At 44.0% G+C, this 26,127-nt stretch overlaps 1 protein-coding gene across 6 annotated transcripts in view; it reads left to right on the top strand.

Annotated features, from left to right (window-relative positions):
- plekha1b (pleckstrin homology domain containing A1b) overlaps positions 1-26,127 on the top strand; it is a 110,027-nt gene that overhangs the window by 52,141 nt on the left and 31,759 nt on the right. For all 6 annotated transcript variants that reach the window (XR_016147036.1, XR_016147033.1, XR_016147035.1 and 3 more), the window contains exons 2-7: positions 411-571; positions 17,378-17,434; positions 18,953-18,998; positions 20,462-20,559; positions 24,994-25,122; positions 25,451-25,588. Coding sequence is in view for 2 of the 6 variants with exons in the window: in XM_039691154.2 (XP_039547088.2) it covers positions 431-571; positions 17,378-17,434; positions 18,953-18,998; positions 20,462-20,559; positions 24,994-25,122; positions 25,451-25,588 (609 nt within the window). In the remaining 4 variants the exon portion in view is untranslated. The remainder of the gene's footprint in view (positions 1-410; positions 572-17,377; positions 17,435-18,952; positions 18,999-20,461; positions 20,560-24,993; positions 25,123-25,450; positions 25,589-26,127) is intronic.

The following is a 26,127-nucleotide window of genomic DNA, read 5'->3' as shown; positions in this document are numbered from 1 at the left end:
CCATTTACCATTTGACTGGTCTCACATTTTAAATACACTGATGGCATAACCTCTGCAATATTCCCAGTTACCTTAGTGCTGTTATGATATTTAGAGAGGCTGCAGGTAAAAGGTAAATTACACTGTTTAATTGTGCATGCATTCTCAGGTAATGTCACAATCAAGTCATTTGTATTCATACAGCTTCGTCTGGCAAGGTTTTCTTCAGCACAGACTAGGTCTGAAAGGAAATAGGTGTCACTTCCATGGAGCATGACCACGAATGACATCAAAGGAAATGCCAGACGCTCACACACGAAGATGCCAAATTTATTTTAATTACCACCTCCCCATCCCCACCCCCCTATTTCTCTACCCTTCACATATTCTAATATCCTTGATAATCAGAATCATTTTATTTTGTGTTCCAGGGTAATGCTTAGTCTCAGATATGCCGTACGTAGATCGTCAGAATCGGATCTGTGGCTTTCTAGACATCGAGGAAATGGAGAACAGTGGCAAGTTTTTACGACGCTACTTCATTCTGGACAGACTGGAGGTCAGCCTGGTGTGGTACATGGATAACCCTCAGGTACCAACCCATTTTCATCTTATCCACTCTGTTTACATCTGAAGGTCTTCCCTTGTATAATTACTTTTGTGGAATGTGTTGCATGTAAAACATGTAACTTTATCAAATATGACAGTATGGTGTTTCTCATGGGCTAGTCGTTGGCCCAGTTAAATTTCACATGATATTTGTGTTACAGATAAGTTTGGGATTATGTGTTTTTTTGTTTTTTTTTTGGAACGCAATGATTTGTTCATCAAATTCAGTGTTGTCAAAATTGATGTGATGTATAGTTGTTCAAAAACACTGATTACTGTTACTAAATTATTTAACAGCTGCTCCTTAATTAATCAGATGCACTTACTGAACCACAAGTTATTGCGTTCATCTTGTCCAGTCCAAAAATAACCAAAAATGTGAAATCTGTGAAGAATGGTGTTGGCAGAAAATGTAATTTGATAGTATTTATTTTCAAAAGTACCAAAAGATTACTTAATTGGATGATAAGGAACTAGAATCACTAAAAGTACAATATGTACACATATTTTTATAAAATATCCAAAAATGACTTGCACGGTGTGATATATTTCCTGCAGTTGTGTACATACAAAATCACAAAAGTTCACAAATATTTTCAATTTCAGAGAAATTCCGATTTTAAATAATGGCTCGTCCCTGGTCATTGTCGCCTGTCAATGACGTAATATCCACGTAATCCCTGGATTCTGTTCGTACTGCCATAGTAACCATGGCAACAGATGCGTTCTCTCACAGTCATATGTTTAGCACACATACTTTCTATTCTACAGTAAATTAAATGAAACAGAATCTCTGTCAAAATCTCTGTGGTGCTTTTGAGCTATTAGAGGCTGGCTGCTTGAGTGTTTACAGTATTTCAAACTATTTGCGGTACAGTCTTTCAGTCTAGCGGCACACTCACGCTGCTGTTTCGTTCAAACATTATGGACCATGGCAAGCAGAGTTTGCTTGTAAGTTTAGCTTACTCTAAGATATTGAAGCCAAAAAATTATCCTTAATTTTGTATACATTGTCGGCACAGTGCAGCAGCTAGCAGACCTAGAGCAGGCTGTCTAGCCTGCTCATTGGCTGCCCTGCGGCAACTGCAGCAGCCTACCAGTGAGCCCAACGTGACGTCACGTCCAATCAAGGGCGCTCTTGCCCTCACCGTGTCCTAGCCCACCAGAATGGGTGTATATAAGCAGGACTCTGAGGCTGAATATCTGGTTTTCATCGACTAAAGCGAAAATAGCACTCGTGGTGCGAGCATGGCAGGTTACACAATACTCGTTCCCTCATCTAGAGAACCGAGGTTATTTTAGATAACCGATAGAACCGAGGTTATTTTAGGTAACCGATTCATTCTCTTATGAGAGGTTCTCTTGTAATGCTTAAGTTTAGCTTACGTTTCGGGAACCCTTTTGTCAACGCATCCACTTCATGAGTCCCAGAAAAGTCTGGGGATCCCAGATAAGTAGGAATAAGCATATGTACAGTATATAAATTCAGCTGGACCATGCCTACAGAGGCCACACCTCTGGTGGAATGAGCCCTGACGCCCAAAGGGCATTGCAGACCTTTTGCCGCATAAGCAGTTGCAATCACGTCTATTATCCATCTAGATATAATCTATTTCGAGGCAGCAAGACCTTTGGTGCACCCTCCAGAGCGCCTGAAAGGGGGGAAAACGCGTAATGTTACTCTCAGCGCTCTGACCGGCAGAGGAGATTAACATCACTCTCACTATCAGATGCTGGCAGAGCCAATAGAGGAAATTACCTGTGCTCTGAACGGAGTGCCAATCACTTTAGGAACATAGTAATGTCTAGGTTTGAGGATGGCTTTTGAGTCATTTGGGCCAAACTCAAGACACGCAGCACTGACAGACAGCGCATGTAAATCCCCCACACATTTGACTGATGACAGAGCGATAAGAGAAAATGGTTTTGAGTGATAAGTATTTTACATCTGCAGATACTAAGGGTTCAAAGGGGTATGCTTTCAGGGCCTCGAGGACCAAAGAAAGATCCCACATAGGAACTGACGAGGGGCGTGGGGGATTCATCCTCCTGGCTCCTCTAAAGCAGCGGATGACAAGCTCGTTCCTGCCTATTGACTGGGTTGATTGACTGGGCTCATTTGTGCGTTGATTCAGAGAACGCTGCAACGACTGCCACATAGACTTTAAGCGTGGAAGGGGACCTTCCCTTATCCAACAGCTCTTGAAGGAAACTTAAGCAACCGTGAAACCCCGCACTTTCGTGCGTCTAGGTTTTTGTCAGCGCTCCATTTAGAGAACACTGACCATTTAGGTAGAAGGAGCTCCAGACTGCGTGATTGTGTACATTACTGCTTCTTGCAGGGCAACGGGTAACCGTTGGTCAACCATACATGCAGAGACCAACGCTCTGGATGGGGGTGTCAGATCGAGCCACGACCTTGAGAGAGGAGATCTGTTCTCACTGGAATTGGCCACGGGGCTGTCCCTGTCAGCTCCGGGCACCAAGTCTGGTTCTCCCATCGCGGGGCTATGAGGAGCACTGAATGGCGCATTTCCCTGATTCTGTTGATCACCTGTGGCAACAGAGAGACTGTTTGGGCAGTGAGCGTTGTCCTGTGACACAAAGAGGTCGACTTCCGCTTTGTCAAAAAGGCGCCATAGCAAGTGGACTGTTTGGGTGTGCAGGGACTATTCCCACGTGGAAAAATTGTCCCTGGACAGTCAGTCTTTGATCTGACACCGCCCTGGCGGTTCACGTAGGACACTACAGACATGTTGTCCGAGCGGACTAGAACATGGTGGTCCTGTATGAATGAGAGGAAACACATCAGCACGTTCTCGACCGCTACCATGTCCAGATAGTTTATAAGGAGGATTTTTTTCTAGTCTGACCACAGGCCAAAGACTGGTCTGCCCTCAAAGAGAGTGCCCCGACCTTTCGGAATGAGACCTTTCGGTATGAGACAGTTCGCATAATCGCTCCCTGCTGGTACCAGTTGGCCGCAAACCAGGGCTACTCTGATCCGCTCGCAGTCTGACTCCCAAGCTCGGTGTGACACACGAGCGGCCAGCTAGCGTTGTAGCAGACGCATGCGCAGTAAACCCAGCTGAAGTAGCGCAGCAGCTGAAGCCATGTAGCCCAGCATCCTCTGGAATGTCTTCAGAGGGGTGGTGCAGCCCTTCTAGAAAGACGCGGCCAGTTGCTGAACAAGGCACACGAGCTGTGTTGATAAGTGAGCCGTCATGGCCAGAGAAACCAGTTCTATTCCTAAAAAGAAAATTAACTGACTTGGCAGTAATGATCTCTTAGTCCAGTTGACCGTGAGACCCAGGCTTTCCAGGTTACTGAGGAGCGCAGCTCTGTGAGATAATATTTCTGTCTCTGACTGTGCCAGAATCAGCCAATCGTCGAGATAGTTCAAAATTTGCATGCCCTGATTTCTCAAGAGAGCGAGAGCACTTCGTGAACTTGCATGCAGTTCGTGAATCTACAGGATGCCAAAGACAGAACGGCAGGGCAGTGTACTGATAAACCTAAGATCTAGTATGGGTCTGAGAGGCCCGTCCTTCTTAGGCACGAGAAAATAATGGCTGTAAAAGCCTGATTTGCTCAGAAGGTGGTTCTATGGCCCCTTTGCACTGCAGTTTTGCTATTTCTGAGCGAAGTAGATGTGCTACTTCCGCATTCACTGTCGTCGCGGTCCGTGCTCGAAAGCGTGGGGGATGGCGAGTGTACTGTAATGCATATCACTGCTTTATAGTGCTTAGCACCCATTCTGATACTCCTGGAATCGCATCCCATGCTTTTATATGTGCAACTGGGGCAGAATGGTCTGATGGTTCTGATCGCCGCATTGCGTGGGCTTGAGAAATTGAACTGGAGGAATGAGCACAGCGTGCGCTCTCTGTGCTTGAATGGGGCAGCTTGTAAGTGTGGGCGCTCATGTAAGTGTGAACGGGCATGGGACTTACATTCATAACCTGACCGATATGAGACTTTTTGACGTGTGCTTGACACCGTGTGCAAAGTGCATGTCAGTAAGAGTGATCGTTTGTGAGTGGCTACGAGACTTACGTTCATAACCTGACTGAGGCTGCACTTTGTGATGCGTATTACTTGGCCGTGTAATAGAGCAGGTAGATAGTAGATGTGGGCACATCTCCTACAGTTAACACTCGAGCGGCATTTGCCAGCTTTATGGGAGTGGGCTCTGTGGGTGATATTGGAAGTGCTGTGTTTGTGTGTAGGGGTGAGCACTGGGGCGTGGGCACTTTTTCTACACTTAAAACACCATCGGCATGAGCCTGATAACCAGACATTATGCTCTTTGAGATTTCTCTGGATCGCCGGGTTGTGTTACCGACTCGTTGGCTGCTGTATGAACCACTGCAGTAGCCTGTGTTAAGGGAACTGTCAGGGCTAAAACGACGATGGTCCCACCGCGGCGAGACTCAAACGCCTTTTCCCTCTTACTGTTGCTAGGAGGGCTTTGCGTGCTCAGGCTTCAGCGTGATCTTTGGCTGCGGACCATGTGGGGGGTGCAGTCTGCTGCAGTTGGCTGAGCGCGATCTAGGGCGGCCGCCCTGTCGCTGCGAAGAATGGCTGGACTGTTTGGGCTGAGCTGGGCGCTGTGTAGTTGCTTGTGCAGGCAGCTGGTCACATGGGCGGAGCTAGCATGACAAGGCAGGAACAGATTCATGGCTTGCGTGGATTTCTGAACTTCTGAACTTCTCAGATCGTTTAGACTCTCATGTCAGCCAGCGCCGTGCTTCTCTGTAATGGTCAACGAGGCCATGCATCTTCCTAGAGCAGATGCAGACTTAGTAGCACGAAGGGAGAGATCCGTTGCGCTTCTCAGGTTTGTAACGGCAGCTGGGTCCGGGCCTTTCTTGTCCCCTTCATGGAGGAGATCGGCTTGTAGGATATGCAATACAGCCATTGAGTGCAGGGCGGAAGCTTCTTGTCCGGCGGCGGTGTAGGTGCGTCCAACAAGAGTGGATGTGGTCCTGCAGGCTTTAGATGGCAAGGCAGACTTTGAGTGCCATCTCACGGAGGGTGAAAAACAGCCTGCTCTAGGTCTTCTAGCTGCTGCACTGCACAATTGACAATGAATACAAAATTAAAGGATTAGTTCACTTTTGTAAAAACTTTTGCTGATAATTTACTCACCCCCATGTCATCCAAGATGTCCATGTCTTTCTTTCCTCAGTCGAAAAGAAATTAAGGTTTTTGATGAAAACATTCCAGGATTTTTCTCCATATAATGGACTTACATGGGAACCAGATGGTCCAAGGTCGAAAAGAGAGTTAATAACAGTTTCAGATGCAGCTTCAAATGTCTTTAAACGACACCAGACGGTGAATAAGGGTCTTATCATGCGAAACGATTGGTTATTTCAAAACCTATTCCAAAAATGTAACTTTTCTAAGGACAAATGCTAGCCTTGCTCTATTCTGTGAGGCGCGTTTGTAACGTCACGTAATACGTAATTACGTTCAAAACGTCACGGGTGACGTAGCCGTAAGTACAGACTCAGTGTTTACAAGTTGAACGCATAGGTTGAACGTGCAAACTAACTCAAACGCCGTTTACAAAAAAATGAATTAAAAGGTAAAACAACGATGTCGGACGATTTTGATTCTGTACTTCCGGCTACGTCGCCCGTGACCTTTTGAACGTAATTACGTATTACGTGACGTTACAAACGTTTCTTTTGTGGTATCTTACCATGCATGCAAATTTGCTTGAAAACATATTTGCTGTAAATGAATAGCCTAGATAATAATTTCATTTTTAATAAATGCAATAAAATGTGATCAATTCTAGTATGGGTGATCATGAGTACCGTAGTTTAAAAATGTTTCTAATACATGTTAGTGCAAGATGATGTGTTCTCCTGTTTTCATCAGTCTTCTTAGTTTATGTGGATGTTTTAGATCATATTTGACTTTCTCTATAGCATTTAAAAATTGTAAATTGTAAGTAGAATTGAAATGGGTCGCACATTTTATCATCTGCAATACAACAGCTCACACAAATCTGTGCACCATGAATGCACAATTAAAAAAAATAAGGGCTTCTGGATCGATTTTGAGATTCTAGTATGCATCGCATTTCTCTCTCCTATCGATTCTGAGCTTAGTTTTTAACAGCAGAAACACTGTGTGCTTTAGAAACAGTTGTACTCTGCTCGCTTCCAATTCCTTACACACACTGCTTGAATCTTTCATAAAATTACTTTAATAAAATTTGAAAATGTTGAAGTAAATCAGGATATTATTTGCAGTGGGCTGTTTACACTTTAATTTTGCATCACAAAACCATTATGCATGTGCATTTAACCACTTACGTGGAATTATCTCGCGGACAGACAAATGCACAAAAGCGCTCTTATTCGTGAGCATTTGAGCGTGTGATGCCATCTGCTGTTGAAAAGAAAGCTCAGAATCTACCGGAGAGAGAATCGCGATGCATATCGATTTATCCTCCCAGCCCTAGCTTCAGTTATATTGCACAAATTGTTCCATTCAGTTTGGATAGGAACTTAGCATGTATAAAATCTTTAAACTAACAATAGCCTAATTTTATATGCTTCCACTAACCATAAACATTACCTAGCCCCTTTCCCCCTGCAAATTACGACTGTCCCTGCAGAGTTTAGCTCCAACCCTGATCAAACACACCTGAGCGAGCTAATCAAGGGATTGATTCAAGGGACACTGGATTCAAGGGACACTGCCTGCAGGGACAGTGGCCCTCCAGGACGGAGTTTGGGGAACCCTGAATTAGACGATGTGTCGTCTAAGCCACAGTTGACCTTTTTCAGCTATCATAGTTAGAATCTTGGTATGCAAAACATTTGTTTGATAGGCCTACTAACATTTCCTCTCCTATACACCTTGGTATTTTAGTTTTGTGAGCAGTTTTCGAACCGTTAGTACAGATATTGACTGTTTTTACACTGAAACGTTGCTGTGGCTGTGTTGAAGTTTCACTTCCCATGAGCTTATAGGTGAAGGATATGAGGGTTGTGGCCACTCGTGGACTTTATAATGTGTGTATATTTGCATCTGTGTGGGCGACCTTTATGAGGGTGTCTTTGTCTTAGATTCCAGAGATGCAAACTAAATTGTTCCTAAATGTCTTCAGTAAGTTACAGTACATGGTATGAACCTACACAGATAGTAATAGCGAAGAGTTTGTGTTTCACTATTGTAAAAACATGAAAACTTTGTGACGTGAAAAATTAAGAACAATGGTCTTCCCATAATTTCTCATTCTACACTTGTACAAAAACTGTGCATTCCCTGAGCAGTTAGTTTTCACAGATATTGCAATTTTTTTTTCTTTTTTGTGGGTTTAAGGACGGATATATATTTTCTTTGAAATGTCGCTTAACCTCTGAAATTTGAAGACTGATATGTACCGAAAGACACTCTAAAACATTGCATAGATTTAATGTTTTGGTAACACTTGACAATAAGGTTCCATTTGTTAACATTAGTAAACTTAATTAGTTAACATGAGCTAACAATCATTTATTAATTTAATATGCTATTAATTATTAATACACTATTAAAATCAAAAGTTGTTTTGTTAATGATCTGTTAACATGAACCAATGGACACCAACCATTAACAATGATTATTAAATGCTGTAACAAATGTATTGTTCATGTTAATGCATTTAGTAACATGCGTGTTATCGATATTTTCAAAATGCCGAAATCCAATTTGTTCGGGGGCGGCTGGCCAATAGAGGGCGCTAGTTTATGAGCCAAATGCAATAAATAAGTAAATACATAAATCATGTACAAATTGTCAATATTTTTGTGTTTGAGATGTTAAATGCACCCAGTATATGTGAAAAATAAAATAGAAATTCAAAAGTTCTGGTTTTTCTACACCTTCCTGTAGTGCACGTGATCAGCACTGGGGCGCTGGAGGAATCGCCCCAGGAAGGCAGGTCTGGAGAAGCTTAGCCAATAGCTTGTTTTCACGTGACGTCACGCCACTGCGTTGCCATGGCGCGAAATGCGGATGGAGGGCTGGAAGTGATTTTCTATATTTAGGAAGCACTATAACACACTCAAAATGCCTATGTTTTGCGTCGTTTATGGTTGCGCAAATCGATCAAACCACGTGGAGTTTTTATTGTGTGCCAAAATTGTTGTTCATAAGGGTGGAAAATACAAGAAATTGACAGAAAAACACAGTGAAAAATGCCTTGCAAACCTACGTCTGCGGTCGGGAGGAGCCGAATGGGAAATGCCTGTGTGTGTGTGTGTGTGTGTGTGTACAGTGATCACTTCGTCAAATGTGAGTTAATATTTATGTGGCTTATAATTACATTATTCAGGTGTTTAAATACACTTATGTGGCTGTTTGTGTAACGTACCAGTTTCTGAAACTTTGTAAAGTCAAGTTAGTTTCTGATATCTACAGCGTCGATGGCAGGCAAATCTCTCAATTCAGTTGAAAATCGGTCCTCTTCATAACGTAAGGATCACGTCCAACATATGTTTCGATTTTCTGTTTATATATTTCTCTTGTAATAGCGTCTAAAGTAGTACAGTACGGATTTTCCTCCATCTCGTCCATTGCGCTCTTCACTCCTTACCCTCCATCTGAATTCCGCGCGTCAACACAATCACGTGACTGCAAACCACCTATCGCTGATTTAAGATATAAATGTTTGACATAAACTGAAGCCAATCAGCAAGCTCAGATCTAGTCAGCTATGGGCGATTCTTGTAGCGCCCCAAGCAAGCGCGCGGCCTCGGCTGCGCCGGTGTGCACCACTACTAAAGTCAGGACAAGTCTTATTTAGTGTACATGTGGAATATTTGCTTGAAAAATTATTCAAAATTGTTGTGGGTAATACTTTTTTTATTATTTAATCAGCAAATTAAGTAATAATTGAGTATATTGTTTGAGTTCAGTTGCAATGTTTGTTTTTGTGCAAGAATGCCTCAACCTTTTAATATTGGCATTAAATAATTAGATTTTCACAGAGCACTGGTATCCTTAAATTGTATTTGGGTGGTTATTAATTATAATAAGAATTGTTAATTATATAAGCTTTCCAACACCCTAGGTCGCTTTATAACGACAATTCACCATGACGTCACAACAATAATAGACGTTCTTCCGGGTGGCAAAAGCCGAAGCGTCCCTATGGCAACACTAGTAAATTGCATGGAGGGAGACACACCGCCGGCAGAAGCCTAATCTACATATCAACAGTTGATTCAAGAACAGACGTGGTGGAAATTCAGACATAGTTAACATGATCATTAAAGCTTAGATTCTTTGATCTAGAGACGTGCACTCCCAACGCACTAGACCGCGGCGCGGGACTAGATCTGATGGCAGAGTGCGGGCGGTAATGCACTCTGTGTGTGCGGATTGCAGGAGAATAAAACGATTCGCGGGACTCCCGCAAACTAGAAATATCTATGAATAAAACAAATAAAAACTAATACATTTGTATTCATCTGTTGCAGAAAAGCAACAAGAAACACTAAAACAAAATAGAAATGACTTACATGGCAGAGTTTCTTTTTATAACGTGACTGCAGCGATGAGCGATGTAGCCAATCACAGACATGTGTTGATTTATTGAACGCATTGGCCAATCAGAAGCATTTACGATGAAGAAGCATTTACTCACCGCTCAAAAGAAAGTAACATAGAAAGTAATAGAAATAACTAAGTTAGTTGAGAACGTCAGTAATATAATGACCCACGTATTAAAATGGTTGGGTTTAAATCGGGCTCAGGCTCATAATTAGAAGACGACATGCACTTTTGACGACGTCCACTCGCTTTAACCTCCTCACCCACAGGTTCTGCTGGATAGATTTACTTTTTTCTGAAGGAAATCGATAAAAAAAACGAATCGGTTACCTAACGTAACCTCGGTTCTCTCTAGATGAGGGAACGAGTATTGCGTAAGCTAGCTTACGCTACGGGAAAGATTCATCTTTGCTGAGAAGTTGAAGCCAAAAAATTATTCCATAATTTTGTAATCATTGTCAACGCAGTCTCTTCTGAGGCAGACCATGAGCGGGCTAGCTAGCGGCTCATTGGTTCGCTCAGAGAGAATGCACGAACCTATGGGAGAGCGGCGCTGAGTCCGCGGCCAATGAGCGGACGGCGCTCGCTTACTGCGTCACAGCCCGCCAAAAGGGGCGTGGCTACAGTGTATAAAGGTCGCTCTCCCAGCTCGTTCGTTGATTCTGTAGCATGAAGCGAAACGCTAGTGGCGCAAGCACGGCCGGGAACGCAATACTCGTTCCCTCATCTAGAGAGAACCGAGGTTACGTTAGGTAACCGATTCGTTCTCTTACGAGAGGTTCTCTCGTATTGCGTAAGCTAGCTTACGCTACGGGAACACCTGGTCAACGCCGTGCGCGCTAAGTAACCACTAAGCATCCCAGGGGAACACCGGGGGAATCTATAAGTGGATGAAGATAATACGGCGGCCAGCATAGCGGCCGTTACTATCTAGTGCAAAAAACGCCCAAGGCGGCCGGCGAAGGCGGGCCGTGATGTGAGGGCTAATGCATAAGCACATAGGGGAACACAAGGGGTGAGCCGGTGTGATGGAACTCCCGATAGTGCGGCTTCTATAGGAGGGCTGTGAGTACTAGACCGCCAGAATCTTAGCCTGTAAGGCTGGAACTTCCAAGTTGTAAAATCTGACAAAGGTGGAGGGGGAGGCCCATCCCGCAGCCACACAAATGTCGTGAATGGAAATCCCGCAGGACCATGCCCACGATGAGGCCATGCCTCTGGTGGAATGAGCCCTGATGCCCAGAGGGCAAGGCAGGTCTTTAGCGGCATAAGCAGAGGCAATCGCGTCTACTATCCACCTGGATAGGGTCTGTTTCGAGGCGGCTAGTCCCTTGGTGCGGCCACCGAACGACACAAACAGCTGCTCCGAGCGTCTGAACGCGGCAACGCGTGTAGTGTACACTCTGATAGCCCGAACCGGGCAGAGGCGGTCAGCGTCACGTTCGCTATCGGATGCAGGCAGCGCCGATAGAGAGATGACTTGCGCCCTGAAAGGGGTACCAATCGCTTTTGGAACATAACCGTGTCTAGGCTTTAGAATGACTATGGAGTCACTCGGTCCAAACTCTAGGCACGCGGCGCTTGAAGACAGCGCGTGAATGTCCCCCACACGTTTTACTGAGGCGAGAGCCGTCAGAAGAACGGTTTTTAACGAGAGGTATTTTAGCTCCACGGACTCAAGTGGTTCAAACGGTGGGGCTTTCAGAGCTTCTAGAACTATAGAAAGATCCCAGACCGGCACCGTAGGGGGGCGAGGGGGGTTCATCCTTCTGGCTCCCCTGAGGAAGCGGATGATTAGCTCGTCTTTGCCCAGAGACTGGGCGCGCCGGGGTTCAGCGAACGCCGCGACGGCTGCCACGTAAACCTTAAGAGTGGATGGGGACCTGCCCTTATCCAGCATCTCCTGAAGGAACACAAGCAAAGACGAAACCTCGCACGTCCGTGGGTCCGAATTCTTGTCGGTGCACCATATGGAGAACACAGACCATTTTGCAGCATAGAGCTTTCTGGTAGAATCCGCTCTGGCGTGTTTGATCGTGTTCAAAACCCCTTCTGGCAATTCGACGCGTAGTCGTTGGTCACCCATGCATGAAGCGCCCAGCGCTGTGGATGGGGATGCCAGATCGAGCCGCGGGCTTGAGTGAGGAGATCTGCTCTGATTGGAATGGGCCACGGGGCTGTCTGTGACAGCCGCGTTAGCTCCGGGAACCAAATCTGATTCTCCCAGCGCGGGGCTATGAGGAGCACCGAGTGGCGTGAGTCCCTGATTCTCTGAATGACCTGCGGTAGCAGAGAAATCGGGGGAAAAGCATAGAGCGGGCGGCGGGGCCAATCCTGGGCTAGCGCGTCCTCGCTCTATGAAAAGAATATTGGGCAGTGAGCGTTCTCTTCTGACGCGAAGATCTATCTCCGCTCTGCCGAATAGGCGCCACAGTGTTTGGACTGTTTGAGTGTGCAGGGACCATTCTCCGGGGGAGACCAGGTTCCTGGACAGCCTGTCTGGACCGTCGTTCAGATGGCCCGGCACGTGCGTCGCTCTGAGCGATAGCAGGTGACTCTGGGACCACAATAGGATGCGGCGTGTCAGATGAAGAGATTCTTGGATCTGACGCCGCCCTGACGGTTGATGTATGATACCACGGCCATATAGTCGGAGCGAATCAGGACGTGGTGACCGTTTATGCGCGGGAGGAAGCATAGCAGCGCGTTCTCGACCGCGATCATTTCCAGACAGTTTATGTGTAAGGAACTCTCGTGGCTCGACCACTGGCCGGCGGCCGGTGAGCCCTCGCAAACCGCTCCCCAACCCGAGTTGGATGCGTCTGTCGAGATAACTTTCCGGCGAGAGAAGGTTCCCATGGTAACGCCCCTCTGAAAACACTCGCTTACTGCCCATGGCTGCAGTGCAGTGATACATGTCTGAGTAATCCTGATCATCTGGCGGCCCGTCGTCCACTCGTGGTGGGCTCTTTAACCAGAGTTGAAGGGGGCGCATGTGCAGAAGACCCAGCTGCAGCACAGCGGAGGCTGAAGCCCTATGACCCAGCATCCTCTGAAGCGATTTCAGGGATGTATGGGTACCCATCTGAAACGAGGCGGCCAGTCGCTGAACACGGCGCGCGCGCTGTGTAGGATAAGCGAGCCGTCATCGTGATAGCGTTCAAATCTATTCCAAGGAACGAAATAGTTTGACTGGGCTGGAGAGAGCTCTTTGTCCAGAGAGTCCCAGCGCTTCCAGATGGTAGAGGAGAACTGTGCAGTGCGACAGCAGCTCCGTCTGGGAATCTGCTAGAATCAGCCATTCGTCCAGATAATTCAGTATGCGCAGCCCCTGACTTAGCAGGGGGGCGAGCACTGTATCCATGCACTTCGTGAACGTACGGGGTGCTAAGGATAGGCCGAACGGGAGAACGGCATACTGATAAACTTGGCCCTCGAAGGCGAAACGTAGGAATGGCCTGTGATGAGGGCTTATCTGGATCTGAAAATATGCGTCTTTCAGGTCTAGAGAGATGAACCAGTCCCCCTGGCGGACGTGCGCGAGGAGTTTCCTGACTGTGAGCATTTTGAACGGTCTCTAATGAGCGCTTTGTTCAAAGCCCTGAGATCTAAGATCGGCCTGAGGCCGCCGTCTTTCTAGGGAACCAGAAAATAACGGCCGTAAAAACCCCGACTCGGTCATAGATGGTGGGACTCTCTCTATAGCGCCCTTCTGCAGTAGCTTGGCTATTTCTAAGCGAAGCGTGTTCATAGCGGGCAGCTGACAGTGGATTCGAGCCGCACGCGCGAGCGGCGACGAAACTGTAATCGATAACCATTCTTTATTATGCTAAAACCCACGGGGAGATGCCGGGGATGGCTTCCCACGCTTCGTAAGCGGTTGAATGGATATTTCGCCCTGATTGCTGCACATCGCGGGCTAGACACTGTGTGTGGGCACGCTTGTAATGTGGGTGGCAACGGGACTTACACTCAGAGAGGAGTTTTATGGGCCGTGTGACAGAGCGGGCAGAGGGGGGACACGCGCACGGGCTCGTGGGCGTGCTTATGTTCTCTGCTACTGGAGCGGAAGTGCTCGCTCCGTGAGAATGGGCTCTGTGAGACCCTGGGCATAAGGTGCTTGTGTGTGTACGTGAGCACAGGCTTGTGGGCACATTTATTACACTTGAGGCTTTTATGCTCTTTTTGTGAACTCTCTGGGTAGCCGTGAAAACGGCATTTAGACGCTCGCAAGCGGGCAGGGAAACCGGCTTGTTTGTGGCGGTAAACACTACTGCAGTCAGCGGTGAAACGGGGACTAACAGTGGGCGAAGCTTTTACGGCGATCCGGCCGCAGCGGGAGAAAACCGTCCTTTTCTCAGCTGTGCTAGGCAGACTTCAGTTGATCGGGCCTCAGCGCGATCTTGGGTCGAGGCCCCCTGGAGGAGGCTGTCTGCGGCGGCTGTCTGAGCGAGAGCAAGGGCGGCCGCCCTGTCTACGCTGGGGCTGCTGAGCTTGCTGAGGCGGGCGCTGTTGTGGGGTTCTGGCAGGAGGCTCGTGAGAGCGGCCTGTCGAAGAACTAGAGCGGCGGGGCAAGAACAGATTCATGGCTTGAGTCGCTTTCTGTACCTCGGAGAAGCGGTCAACGATGCCCGTGACGGCAGATCCGAAGAGCCCGGTAGGAGATATAGGCGCGTTGAGGAACAGGGCGCGTTCTGAATCTCCCATATCGGTGAGCGTGAGCCACAAGTGTCTCTCAGTGACAACGAGGGCGGCCATGCATTTTCCCAAGGCTTGTGCGGCGGCTTTAGTGGCGCGAAGGGAAAGATCCGTCGCGCTTCTCAGATCCGAAAGGATGGGCGGGTTCCTACCGCTGTTCGCCATCTCGCACGAGATGTCGCTCTGGAGCGCCTGGATGGAATGCAGCGCTGAGGCGGCCTGTTCGGCGGCGTCAAAGGCGCGGGCAGCATGGCAGTATAACTCATCTCGGCGGCTCCGTCCACTGAGCGAAGCGGACCCCTCGGAGCGGATAAGAGCCGAAAGAGGGGCATTCCAGGATTTAGTGAGCTCGAAGTGAAGCTCAGGCAGGAAAGGTGCAGCCCGGCTGCAGGCGGGGGCCGGGCGCCGGTTCGGTGGTTGCTCTGGGGGAGGAGACCACTCGAGACCCAGGCGGTAGATGGCCTGCGAAAGGAGGCGCGAAAGTCCCTCCTCGATGCCGGCGCGGGTCCCCGCAGACTCTCTCGTCGATGAGCCGATCGACGACCAATCCTCGCTGTCAGAAGGGTGCAGCGAACAAGAGTCCTTCTCATCCGCGGTGTCGTCGGAGGCGACAGAGCGGCCATACGGCGGCAACTGTAAGTCCGGCAGGGGCGGAGAGGGAGAGCGGTCGGTGGGCGGCGGCGGTGGCCCACATGGATCCGCAGGGGGCTCCGGCGGCCTCTGGGAGCGGCGTATTTTCTTCCGCGGCGAAGTGAGAGGCGGCGCGGGAGCGGTTCTGACTGCCTGTAGTCAAGCCCGCAGGGAAGACGGAGGCAGGTCCTCGCAGTGGTCGCATCCTCCGTTGGCGAGGGCGAGCTCTGCGTGTTCCACTCCGAAACAGAGAACGCAGAAGCGGTCTCCTTCCTCGAGTGAAGAGCGGCATGAGCCGCAGGAAATACGAGGCATCTTGAAAAAGACGCTCGGCTCTTTTAGGAATATGGAATAGTAAAAAGGATACGCGTCGGATGGCGCTAGCTTGCTGGGCGGCTGAAGGTGGCAGACGGCCGGCTTCCTCAGACTCCGGAGCTCGCTAGACGGTGCCTTCTCAACGACGGCGGCTTCTTCCCAGGACAGCGGATGCGTGTAGCTCGCTGAAATGAACAGAATCAACGAACGAGCTGGGAGAGCGACCTTTATACACTGTAGCCACGCCCCTTTTGGCGGGCTGTGACGCAGTAAGCGAGCGCCGTCCGCTCATTGGCCGCGGACTCAGCGCCGCTCTCCCATAGGTTCGTGCATTCTCTCTGAGCGAACCAATGAGCCGCTAGCTAGCCCGCTCATGGTCTGCCTCAGAAGAGACTGCGTTGACAATGATTACAAAATTATGGAATAATTTTTTGGCTTCAACTTCTCAGCAAAGATGAATCTTTCCCGTAGCGTAAGCTAGCTTACGCAATACGAGAGAACCTCTCGTAAGAGAACCTACACCTTTTGCTGTATATCTGGTGGCGCAACCCCAAACACAACATATTTTCGCCATAGATTCAACTTTGATCAACAACAATGATTTTAACTGTGTAACTGTTCAGTTGCCGGCTGGATCTCTTCAGTTAGTCAATGGAAGCCGCTCGCGTTCTGCCACCCGGAAGTATCGCAAACTATTGTTTACAAACATTCTGAAATGCCCTAGCTGCTATAGGTTAAGACATAAAAAAATAAACCTCAACCTCAAAGATGGCAGAAAGTAATATTCAGAGGTTACTTACAATAATCTGTTATAACATCCATAACAAGGCTGAGGCTTACATCAAAGCGTACAAAAATAAGCATGTCATGGAAACTTTAAAGATTGTGAGCTGAAGAGTAATATTCAGGTTTTTTTAAAAAGTGTTTTAAGAGGTTTATGATGGAGAGAAGGGTGGATGCTTGTGGAAGAGCATGCCACAATGCTAAAAGGCCCATGGTTACCACACTATTGAAAATGCCAAATATGATACAGCCCCACCTAAGATATTTTTCACCAGCCGCCACTGGATTTGGTAGCATCAGTCTGCAGACATTTATTCTTGTTTAATAGGATTAGAGTGAAAACTTGATATTAACTACAATGTTTTTATTGTCTTAATAGAGAAAAAGAGAACTCTGATTGAGTTCTCTAAGAAAGAGCACATGTCAGGACCTGTCTTATTTTTTATTCTTGATATTCTTTCTTTTTTCTTTTAATGGATTCTCTTTTTTTTCTCCTGGCTGCTGCAGGTTCTGTAACAATCACTTTATCTAAGACTCAGTCAGTAGCCCCAGCCAGCATCTTTTATTGATGCCACGTCTGACGTTTAATAATTTACCTCACTGCATCTGTAGTGTGCTAAAACTTTCATAGCCCCCTGTGCAATTCTACAACTTTGGAGAAAAGCGTACACTCGCTGTGAATGTATTCAGTCCACGTTTGTTTTTAGATACTGCTCAAAACAAACTTCTCACATCAAGTCGATGTATATCATTTTATAGTCAGAATTTCAGTTTTAATGACTTCAACCCTCTCTCTCTACAGAATCTTCCTGAAGGAACATCCAACGTCGGCTCCCTAAAACTAACATATATATCCAAGGTTTGTCATTTGTGACCAATGCTTATAATTAATACTTAATATTACATTATATTCACAGGACTTGATTGATACTTTAAATTGTGCAGAAATGGTTTGCCATGACTTTTCTACATGTTCAGATTCACCATTTTCTCCTGGGGATACAGAGATAAAATGAGTCATAATGGCTGGCCATGTAATCTGATCTGAGGTCTAAATTTATAATGAAACATCTTTTTCTAGACCATTATAGGAGTCTTCATCTGATTGTATGGTACAGTTTGTTCAATTGCTAACAAGCATCGGCCAATACTTTAGCTACATTTTCAAAACTTTTCTGCATTACCAAGATAAAAACTTATCCAAACAGTTAATCTCACTAACAAAACACTATATACATGTCTTTCACCACAACACTGCCAACAATTTTCATTCTGTAAACATACGTTTAAAGTTTGTATGATTATTTTCACATACATATTAATGATGTGATAAGTATAAGATCTTTTCATTTTACTGACTGCATTACAACAAAAAATGAATGAAAAATGCAGCAATTTTTTTTCTATATCTTTACATAGTAATTTACATAAAGTTGAAACGGTAACAACAAAATCCTGAAGCAATAATAAAAAATAAAATAATATGTCTAGTGTTGTGATATAACATCAAGCACGTCCCAAACTCACGATGGCCTTTTGAGAGAGGCGGCTTTCTTTGTACGCACTTTTGCAGTGTGCCAGACAGCATGAGCTCAGTTTCTTTTCAGGATATATTGCGATTATAACTCTTTTTAAAATCAAGCACATCCCACTCTTTATATTCTCATCCATGCATTTAATCACTCTAAAGTGTGATAATAGTGCTATATGCTATATACCACGATATACACCATATATCAAAATAATTAACGATAGACATTTTATACCATGGTAACAATATATATTGTGAAACTGCCCAGCCCTGCTACTAAGATAAGCAATGTGAAGTCTTGATTTTGTAACAATTCGTAAAAAGCAATAAATGGTCATAAACGGCTCTTTTCTGTATGATGTGCCATTTTTCCCACACCCAAAAATGTTTTTATTGATTCTATTGTTCAATATTAATAATCATTATTGTAAAGTTGAATTGCGATGTTGATCAAATTTTATTGGTCTCTGTCTATAGTATTCTGTTTGATTTTGGCGCTTTGAATAAAAGCTAAATGAATAGATGTAAATGTAAATGATTGAATTAATTGGTTAAATTGAAGTATTTGACAATACTTAACACAGCACAGTTACATGTACTAAATATTTATTTATTTATTTATTTTATTGCCCTTACAAAGGTAAAATACATTTATAAAAATATTTCACCTTAAAGAAAAAGGGAATTCCCAACCCTGATGTACACGTACAAACATATTTTTTTTTTTTTGGGGCATAATGTTGTTATAGTGGAGAATGATTTAGTGCATCTTTTAAATACTGTATGTGTGTGTGTTTGTGCATGTGTGTACAGTGTTATCAATCTGCTCTTATTCCTTCATTGAAGGTTAGCGATGCCACCAAATTGCGTCCAAAGGCGGAGTTCTGCTTCGGTAAGCAAGCGATTCTCTGTCTATGTTTCTCAAAGGATGCAGTGTGCAGAAGGAAGGGTGACCAAAGGGCATTTTAGACCATGACATCTGACCCCAGCTATTGTTTCTGAAATCAGAGCCAAGAGACAATCACACACTTGAGGTTTTGGGACTTTACCTGGTGGAGTTCTAGAGGCCACTGTCAAGAGGGTTTGAGACATCATATGTGTGAGCAGCATAATACAGATACTAAACTTAGTCACATATTGAGCCTCCTACTGTGAAGTCTTTAAAGGGGTCATGAACTGGCTTTTTAAATTGTGTTATATTGTTGTCTGAGGTCAACTTATGACGTTCGCTTGGTTTTTGCATTCGTAAACATCAAAATGAATAAGTAATAGGCTATTTTATACCCTAGTTTTGAACCCAGCTGAAAAACGCTCGGTTTTTATGGGCGTCTCGCACTGAAGACTTGGAAGTAAAATGCCCACTGCTGTGAGTGGATAACAGTTTTGCATATTATAATGAGTTTCAACTCACTCGTCGGTGCACGTGGGGGAAATTTTTTTGAAAACGTCCAATGTTGTAAAATGGCAACCGGAATGATTCGCCCAGACATGTTCGACCCAGAGTCCGAGTGTTGCACCATTCCTGTCAGATCCAATATAGACGGCACAGCACTGTTCTTTAATCTTTATCGGTCTGCAAATCCAGTCTTGTTTACAAAACAATCCTCAGTGAAATGAAGCGAACAGACGGACAATGTTTTACCTCATCAGCTGGAACGTCATTAAAAATAAAGTTTGTCCATGCAGTCTAAGCTAGGCCTAAGTTATTTAGCTATGCGTGTAATGCGCAAATCGGTGGGCGGGGCTTAACCGGACGTGTTGAAATAGGCGTTGATCTTCTTCTGCGGGAGTGGTCTTTGACATCATAGTTCCCCACTTTTAAAAACGAGTCATTTGCTGTGGCTGGTGTCAATAAAAGCTTTTATTGGACTAACAAGGATGTTTTCACTTCTGAAAATTTAATTTCTCAGTTCATCACCCCTTTAATATAATGAGTTATTCACAGTCATTCCATTGTGCTGGTTTTCCATTGTTTTTCAATGTATTGTATTTTATTTTGGATGTGATTAATCGCGATTAATCGTTGCTCAGCAGCACTGAAAATGAACTAAAATAAAACAAAAACAGAATTTAAGTGTAAGTTTATTTTATTTCAAGTAACTAAATAGTTTTATTGGTTTAGTTTAGTTAACTAGTAACCCTGGTGTGCAAGTTTGTTAATCAGCATTCACATCATCCGGAATGAAGCAAATTTTGCAGTCAAACAAAAAAGCACTAAAAGTGTTGGTGTGACGGCATCAATTATTCAGGCCTAGAGTTGCACACTAAAAAGGGGAAGCTCCATTATGACACAATAATATAATTATATCAACACCTCCAGATTGTTTAAATATAAATCTGTGTGTCTTCCCACAGTCATCAACGCTGGAATGAGGAAGTTTTACTTGCAGGCGAATGACAAGCAGGATTTAGTGGAGTGGGTCAGTGCACTCAACAACGCCACCAAAATCACAGTGAGTCCCTGAATTCCTCTTACTAACCAGGGGTCCGTTTCCCTTACAAGGACGTAACTCACTGCTTAACTACCATAGTATGATGCATCACTGTAGAACATAACTAGAAAACACCTAGTCAACTTCTGCCTCATAAAAGTAACTAAATGTAGTTAGGGCCCAAGCCCTGAAAGAGCGAAGGCCCTATTGTTTTCCTTATGATATATATATATTTTTAAATTCTATCGCCTATTCGGGCACTTTTGGGGCCCTTAACATGCTCAAACTCTTGAAACTTTGCACACGGGTCAGAACCCGTGGCCATCAGGGCCGGGCTGAAGCTGGTACCCAGACATGGCAGGGGGGCTCGACAGCGCCCCCTGCAACGGGCTCCGAAAACTTGGTCCATAAATCAAACACACTTGCATGTAATAATATGAAACTCGGTACACATATAGATCTCATCGGTTCATATATACTTCACACTCTTACTTTTTACCCCAGCCCAACAGGAAGTCAGCTAATTAGGGTTGTTTGTAAAAAACATGCAATGGAATAATTTAAAGTACTTCTCTAAAGAATTCAAAGAAATGCCACGAAACTCGATCAGCGTGAAGTCAAGACATTGAGGATAAAAAAATTGGTTTGGCCGTGGCAAGGACACGAAATTATGGCGAGAAACATGAAACAGGAAGAGTGTTATAACTTCTGCATACATTAACTGATCTTGATGAAACTTCAGCAGTGTGTTCGCTGTAAGAGGACGATCACATGGATGTGACTATTGTGAGTCAAAGTTATAGCGCCACCAACTGGCAGCAGGAAGTGCGTCACTTTCAAAATGCTTTGAAATCACCCTTTTATTTTTACCCGATTTGCTTCAAACTTCATCTGTATAATGTAAATACACGGCAGATGTAGACCTGTGAATGGATTCTTGATATATTTGATACTGTTGCCGTGGCAACGCATCAAACTTTACCATTCTTTCAGAATCTATTCGGGTGATAGTTTAAACTCAAAATCATAAATAGGGCTATACTGCCCTGTTGTGTCATTATATTTCTATATTTATTACTTATGTGACAGAGGATGTTGTGTTTTATTGTGAGTGTACACAAATATAGGTAAATAGTTTGCAGTCTGAATGTTGTCCTGTATGAACAAAATAACGGATTATGTTTCCTGTTTCCACTGTTCACACACACACACATACACACACACACACACACTCCAGCTTGAGAGAGGTGTCTAGAGGACGCCGCATAGATCTGTATGAGAGCTTTAGAAAGACAAAAAGACCTGTTTGTGTGTGTGTGTGTGTGTGTGAGAGAGAGAGAGAGAGAGAAAGAGAGAGAGGTGGGGGGGCGCGATTGAACTGAGCGTGTGTGTGTGTGTGTTAAAGTTCCCTCTGAGTGCGTGCACCTCTGAAGCCACTGCCGCGCAGAAAATAAGAAAATGCCACACAGAGGACCGACGCGAACTGTGTGGAAATCCATTTGATTGTAGTTTAAGTGAGAAATAATTTCAGTCCTCTGGTCAACCGCTGTAGTGTGAAAACTGGTGAGTGCAGTTTACAGCTTTCATAGAAAGAGAATAATTTGAGCATGTGTGATTAGCTGTGAGTCCTGTGTGCGGACAAAATAGCTCAATACGAGAGGCAACGAGAAACAAAAAGACATGTGAAATAGAATCACATCATAATGTTTAAAGAACAGTGGTTTGATTAAAGTGGTGGAAATAACAGTTGATGGACACAGAACAGTAAAAATTACACACCCACCCACGTGAAGTCAAAATACATCATTAGTTTAAATCGATGTTTTTGTGTGTGGGGGAGTTTTAGGTATGGTTATATTACTATTAAAGAGTTCGCAATTCACTTTTCTTGAAAATATTTAGCTATTAATCACGTGAAAATTCTCACCACTAACAACATATATTAGATCTCATTAAACGACAAATTAAACACAATGTACTAATGTATACTATGTAACACGTCACGCTCTCCATGAGTGGTATTTACGACAGTAACGTTAAAGGGTTAGTTCACCCAAAAATTCATTCATTAATGAATTCATTCATTAATGAAATTCATTCAAGTCATTAATTACTCACCCCCATGCTGTACCAACCCCGTAAGACCTTCGGAACACAAATGAAGATATTTTTGATTAAATTTGAGAGCTGTATAACTACCACATTGGCTGCCTAAGGGACTGGCTCTTGACGGCCCAGAAAGTCAATGAAGAAAATGTTTAAATATTCCATGTGACTACAGTGGCTCAACTATAAGTTTATCAAGCGACGAGACTACTTTTTGTGCGAAAAAACAAACAAAAATAACGACTTTATTCGACTATTCCTTTTCTTCCTTGTTGACCTGAAACGAGACTTCCATACGATTTCCACGACGCATGCGCGAGAACTGAACTGAGGTAGTTGAAGGAGATCGCAATTCTCGCGCATGCGTCGTGGAAATCTAAGGAAGTCTCGTTTCAGGCCAACAAGGAAGAAAAGGAATAGTCGAATAAAGTCGTTATTTTTGTTTGTTTTTTCGCACAAAAAGTATTCTCGTCGCTTGATAAACATTTAGTTGAGCCACGGTAGTCACTTGGGATATTTAAACATTTTCTTTATTGACTTTCTGGGCCGTCAAGAGCCAGTCCCTTAGGCAGCCAATGTGGTAGTTATACAGCCCTCAAATTTAATCAAAAATATCTTCATTTGTGTTCCGAAGATGAACGAAGGTCTTACGGGGTTGGTACAGCATGGGGGTGAGTAATTAATGACCTAATTTTCATTTTTGGGTGAACTAACCCTTTAAAAACAAGTACTCCACAGTTACTCTAGGAGTCGCTGTTTGACAAAAACAGCATTCCTGCCTGGTGTCCCTTTAATGGTGGTTAGGCTGCAAAACTGAATTCATTGTGTACTGTACACATAAGACATGAAGTCCATTGAGCCGGGCTGGGCATGGCCGGGGTAGCAGGGGGCAGGGCGGTGCGGGGCGTGTTCGGTTCACAATGGGGCTGTTTACACCTGGCCACTTCATGCGTTTTCTCAGATCGGATAGCTATCTGATTTATCAAAACGATTCCATTTACACCTGGTCACATAAATGTGTTTTTGCAAAAGGGATATAAATCCGATCTTCAATTCCCGCGCTATATGCGGATTTAATGAAGTGCACGTCACCGAAAGCAACAGATATGAGCTGTATTTTATTGATCATCGGCTAATTTCAAAATCAGCAAAGACAGCAATAAGAGAGAGCGGCAACAGAACTGGTAAGATCATTTCGTTTCTTTACTTTTAATGAATATGGTAGTGTTAATCGTCTGCGACTTACTTTCACTTTGATTTGCGATAGAATGCGGCGCGTTGGCTTGATAGGCGTTCAGCTGCTCATCTGAGGTGATGCGCGTCGCAGTAGCGTCGTCATATCTGACTAAAATAGCATGACATATAGCCTGTAACACGCTATCATGCATTTATTTATTTTTTTGCATTTTTTGGGAGTAGTAACATTTATGTGGTTTCAAGAACCAGATGCATTTACACTTGTCCAGTTTCGTCTGGAATGCGGCCCAGACCACCTCCTGAAGTGGTTTGAGCGATCGGATTCAAATCCGTCTCGAATGCGTTCCGGGGGGCATTTACACCTGGTCTGTTCACGATCGGATAGCTATCCGATCACAGAAAACGCATGAAGTGGCCAGGTGTAAACAGCAACAATGAGAGTATCGCGATTCAAATCGTGAGTTCGAGTATCGCGGTTTTTCGGTTCGGTTCAAATATCGTTACACCTCTAATTGCCAGGCATCCGGATTTATGAAAAGTCAATATTGGCTTAATCATCTAATTAGGGTATTGATGATGCATGCATAATCAGAATGTTCAAAGTAGTGATGGTGTATTGATCAGTGTAGTGTTTATAGTCTGAACTGCCATCCCCACAGATGCTGCTTTAGTGCCAGTCGATCTGTACTAGTAGGCGGTTTATCACTGGATCTGCTGGACCAGAACAAATTATTCATTCATTCTCTGAGAGGGAAAAAATATCAAAATTTCAGTATTTTTATTACAATAGCATAAAAAGCATTACAAACCTTGCTATATACTATTGATTTATTCTTGATTGCAAAACTGAGTTTTCAGCAGCCATTGCCAAAGTATTAAGTCATTAATATTTGTTTTGTGGAAACCTTGATACATATCAGGATTATTTTGAATAGAAATGTCAAAAGAACAACATATTTTTTTAAATAAATTTCTTTTTGTAACATTATAAATGTCTTTATTGTCACTTTTGCTCAAATTAATGTGTCCTTGCTGAATAAAAGGACCTGTAAATTGATTGTCCTTGTCTATGCTTTGGGAATGAAAAACCCTTAAATGCTCATATATAGAATGTCGATTCTTACACAAGTTTTTTCCTCGTTTCTTCTCTAGGTGCCAAAGTCAGGCGAGCAGGTGGCTCATAATACAGTAGAAGCGTGTGTGGACATGTCGGGCACCACAAAACAAGTGTCCTACAAGACCGAGATCATCGCAGGAGTGCCCATCATCACCACAACACAGGTCACACCGCTGTCGATAACCCCATGACATATATCACATAGTTCATACCAGGGTAAAACTAAAACCATTAAAACATTTATATTAATTGAAATAAAATATAAATATTAGTTGAAAAACTCAAACTAAACTTTCTTGGCAATAAACTGAAAGTTGACGCACTAAAATGAATAACTGGAAATAAATAAAAGCTATAACTAATTAAAACTAAAAAGCAATAAAAAACCTAATACATTGACAAAAGCACATCAAATTTCTAAAAACTAAAATAACACTGGTTTAAATACTAATGTAATGCATAAAAAAAATGTTGCATTGCATTTGTTTTCAGGAAAAGGGTGAAGATCAGAATGGTGCAGACCGGAGCGGGCTGAGGAAACCTCATGGTCCGCTGCCGTATTACCTGAGCCGGAGTAACCAGGACCAGTCGGTCATAAAAGCCGGATTTTGTGTCAAGCAGGGAGCTGTGGTAAGTAAGAAGTGATAATGTGCCGTTAAATCAGTAAAGCCTGACATACTGAATAGTTTATTGAATATTTAAATTTAAATAAAGAAATAAATACAAAAAAAAGTTGATTTGTTTTTTGATGAGTAACATGTTTGATACATCAGGATTTTATGCTCATGTGACAGGATAATATAGAGCTCATACTTAAAGAGGGGGGAAAAAACACCTCAAATTTATTCAGAGGCCCAAACTGAGCAAAAATATGCAATTTGGTGTGGCTGTTGATATTTATATGGCCAAAAAGTATCAGGAAATGTATAGTTTGTAATGTAAATCGGTGAGATCTTTAAGAAACAGTTACTTGCATAACATACATATATCAATATCAGCTTTCACTCTATATCTTCCAAATAATATGTTTTAGTAAGATAGTAGCTTTTATTGTGGGGGGCAAAATATACAATGCAAAGATGATTGAGAAATAAACATTTCTCAAAAGTCTGATGTTAGCAATGTATCTGATATATCAATTTAGATAGACATTTGAATTTATGTAAATC

The sequence above is a fragment of the Pimephales promelas genome, chromosome 17, assembly GCF_988280905.1.
Source record: "Pimephales promelas chromosome 17, fPimPro1.hap1.1, whole genome shotgun sequence".
Taxonomy (NCBI): Eukaryota; Metazoa; Chordata; class Actinopteri; order Cypriniformes; family Leuciscidae; genus Pimephales; species Pimephales promelas.
Note: the sequence above shows the minus strand (reverse complement) of the source record. Positions and strands in the feature narration are given on the sequence as shown.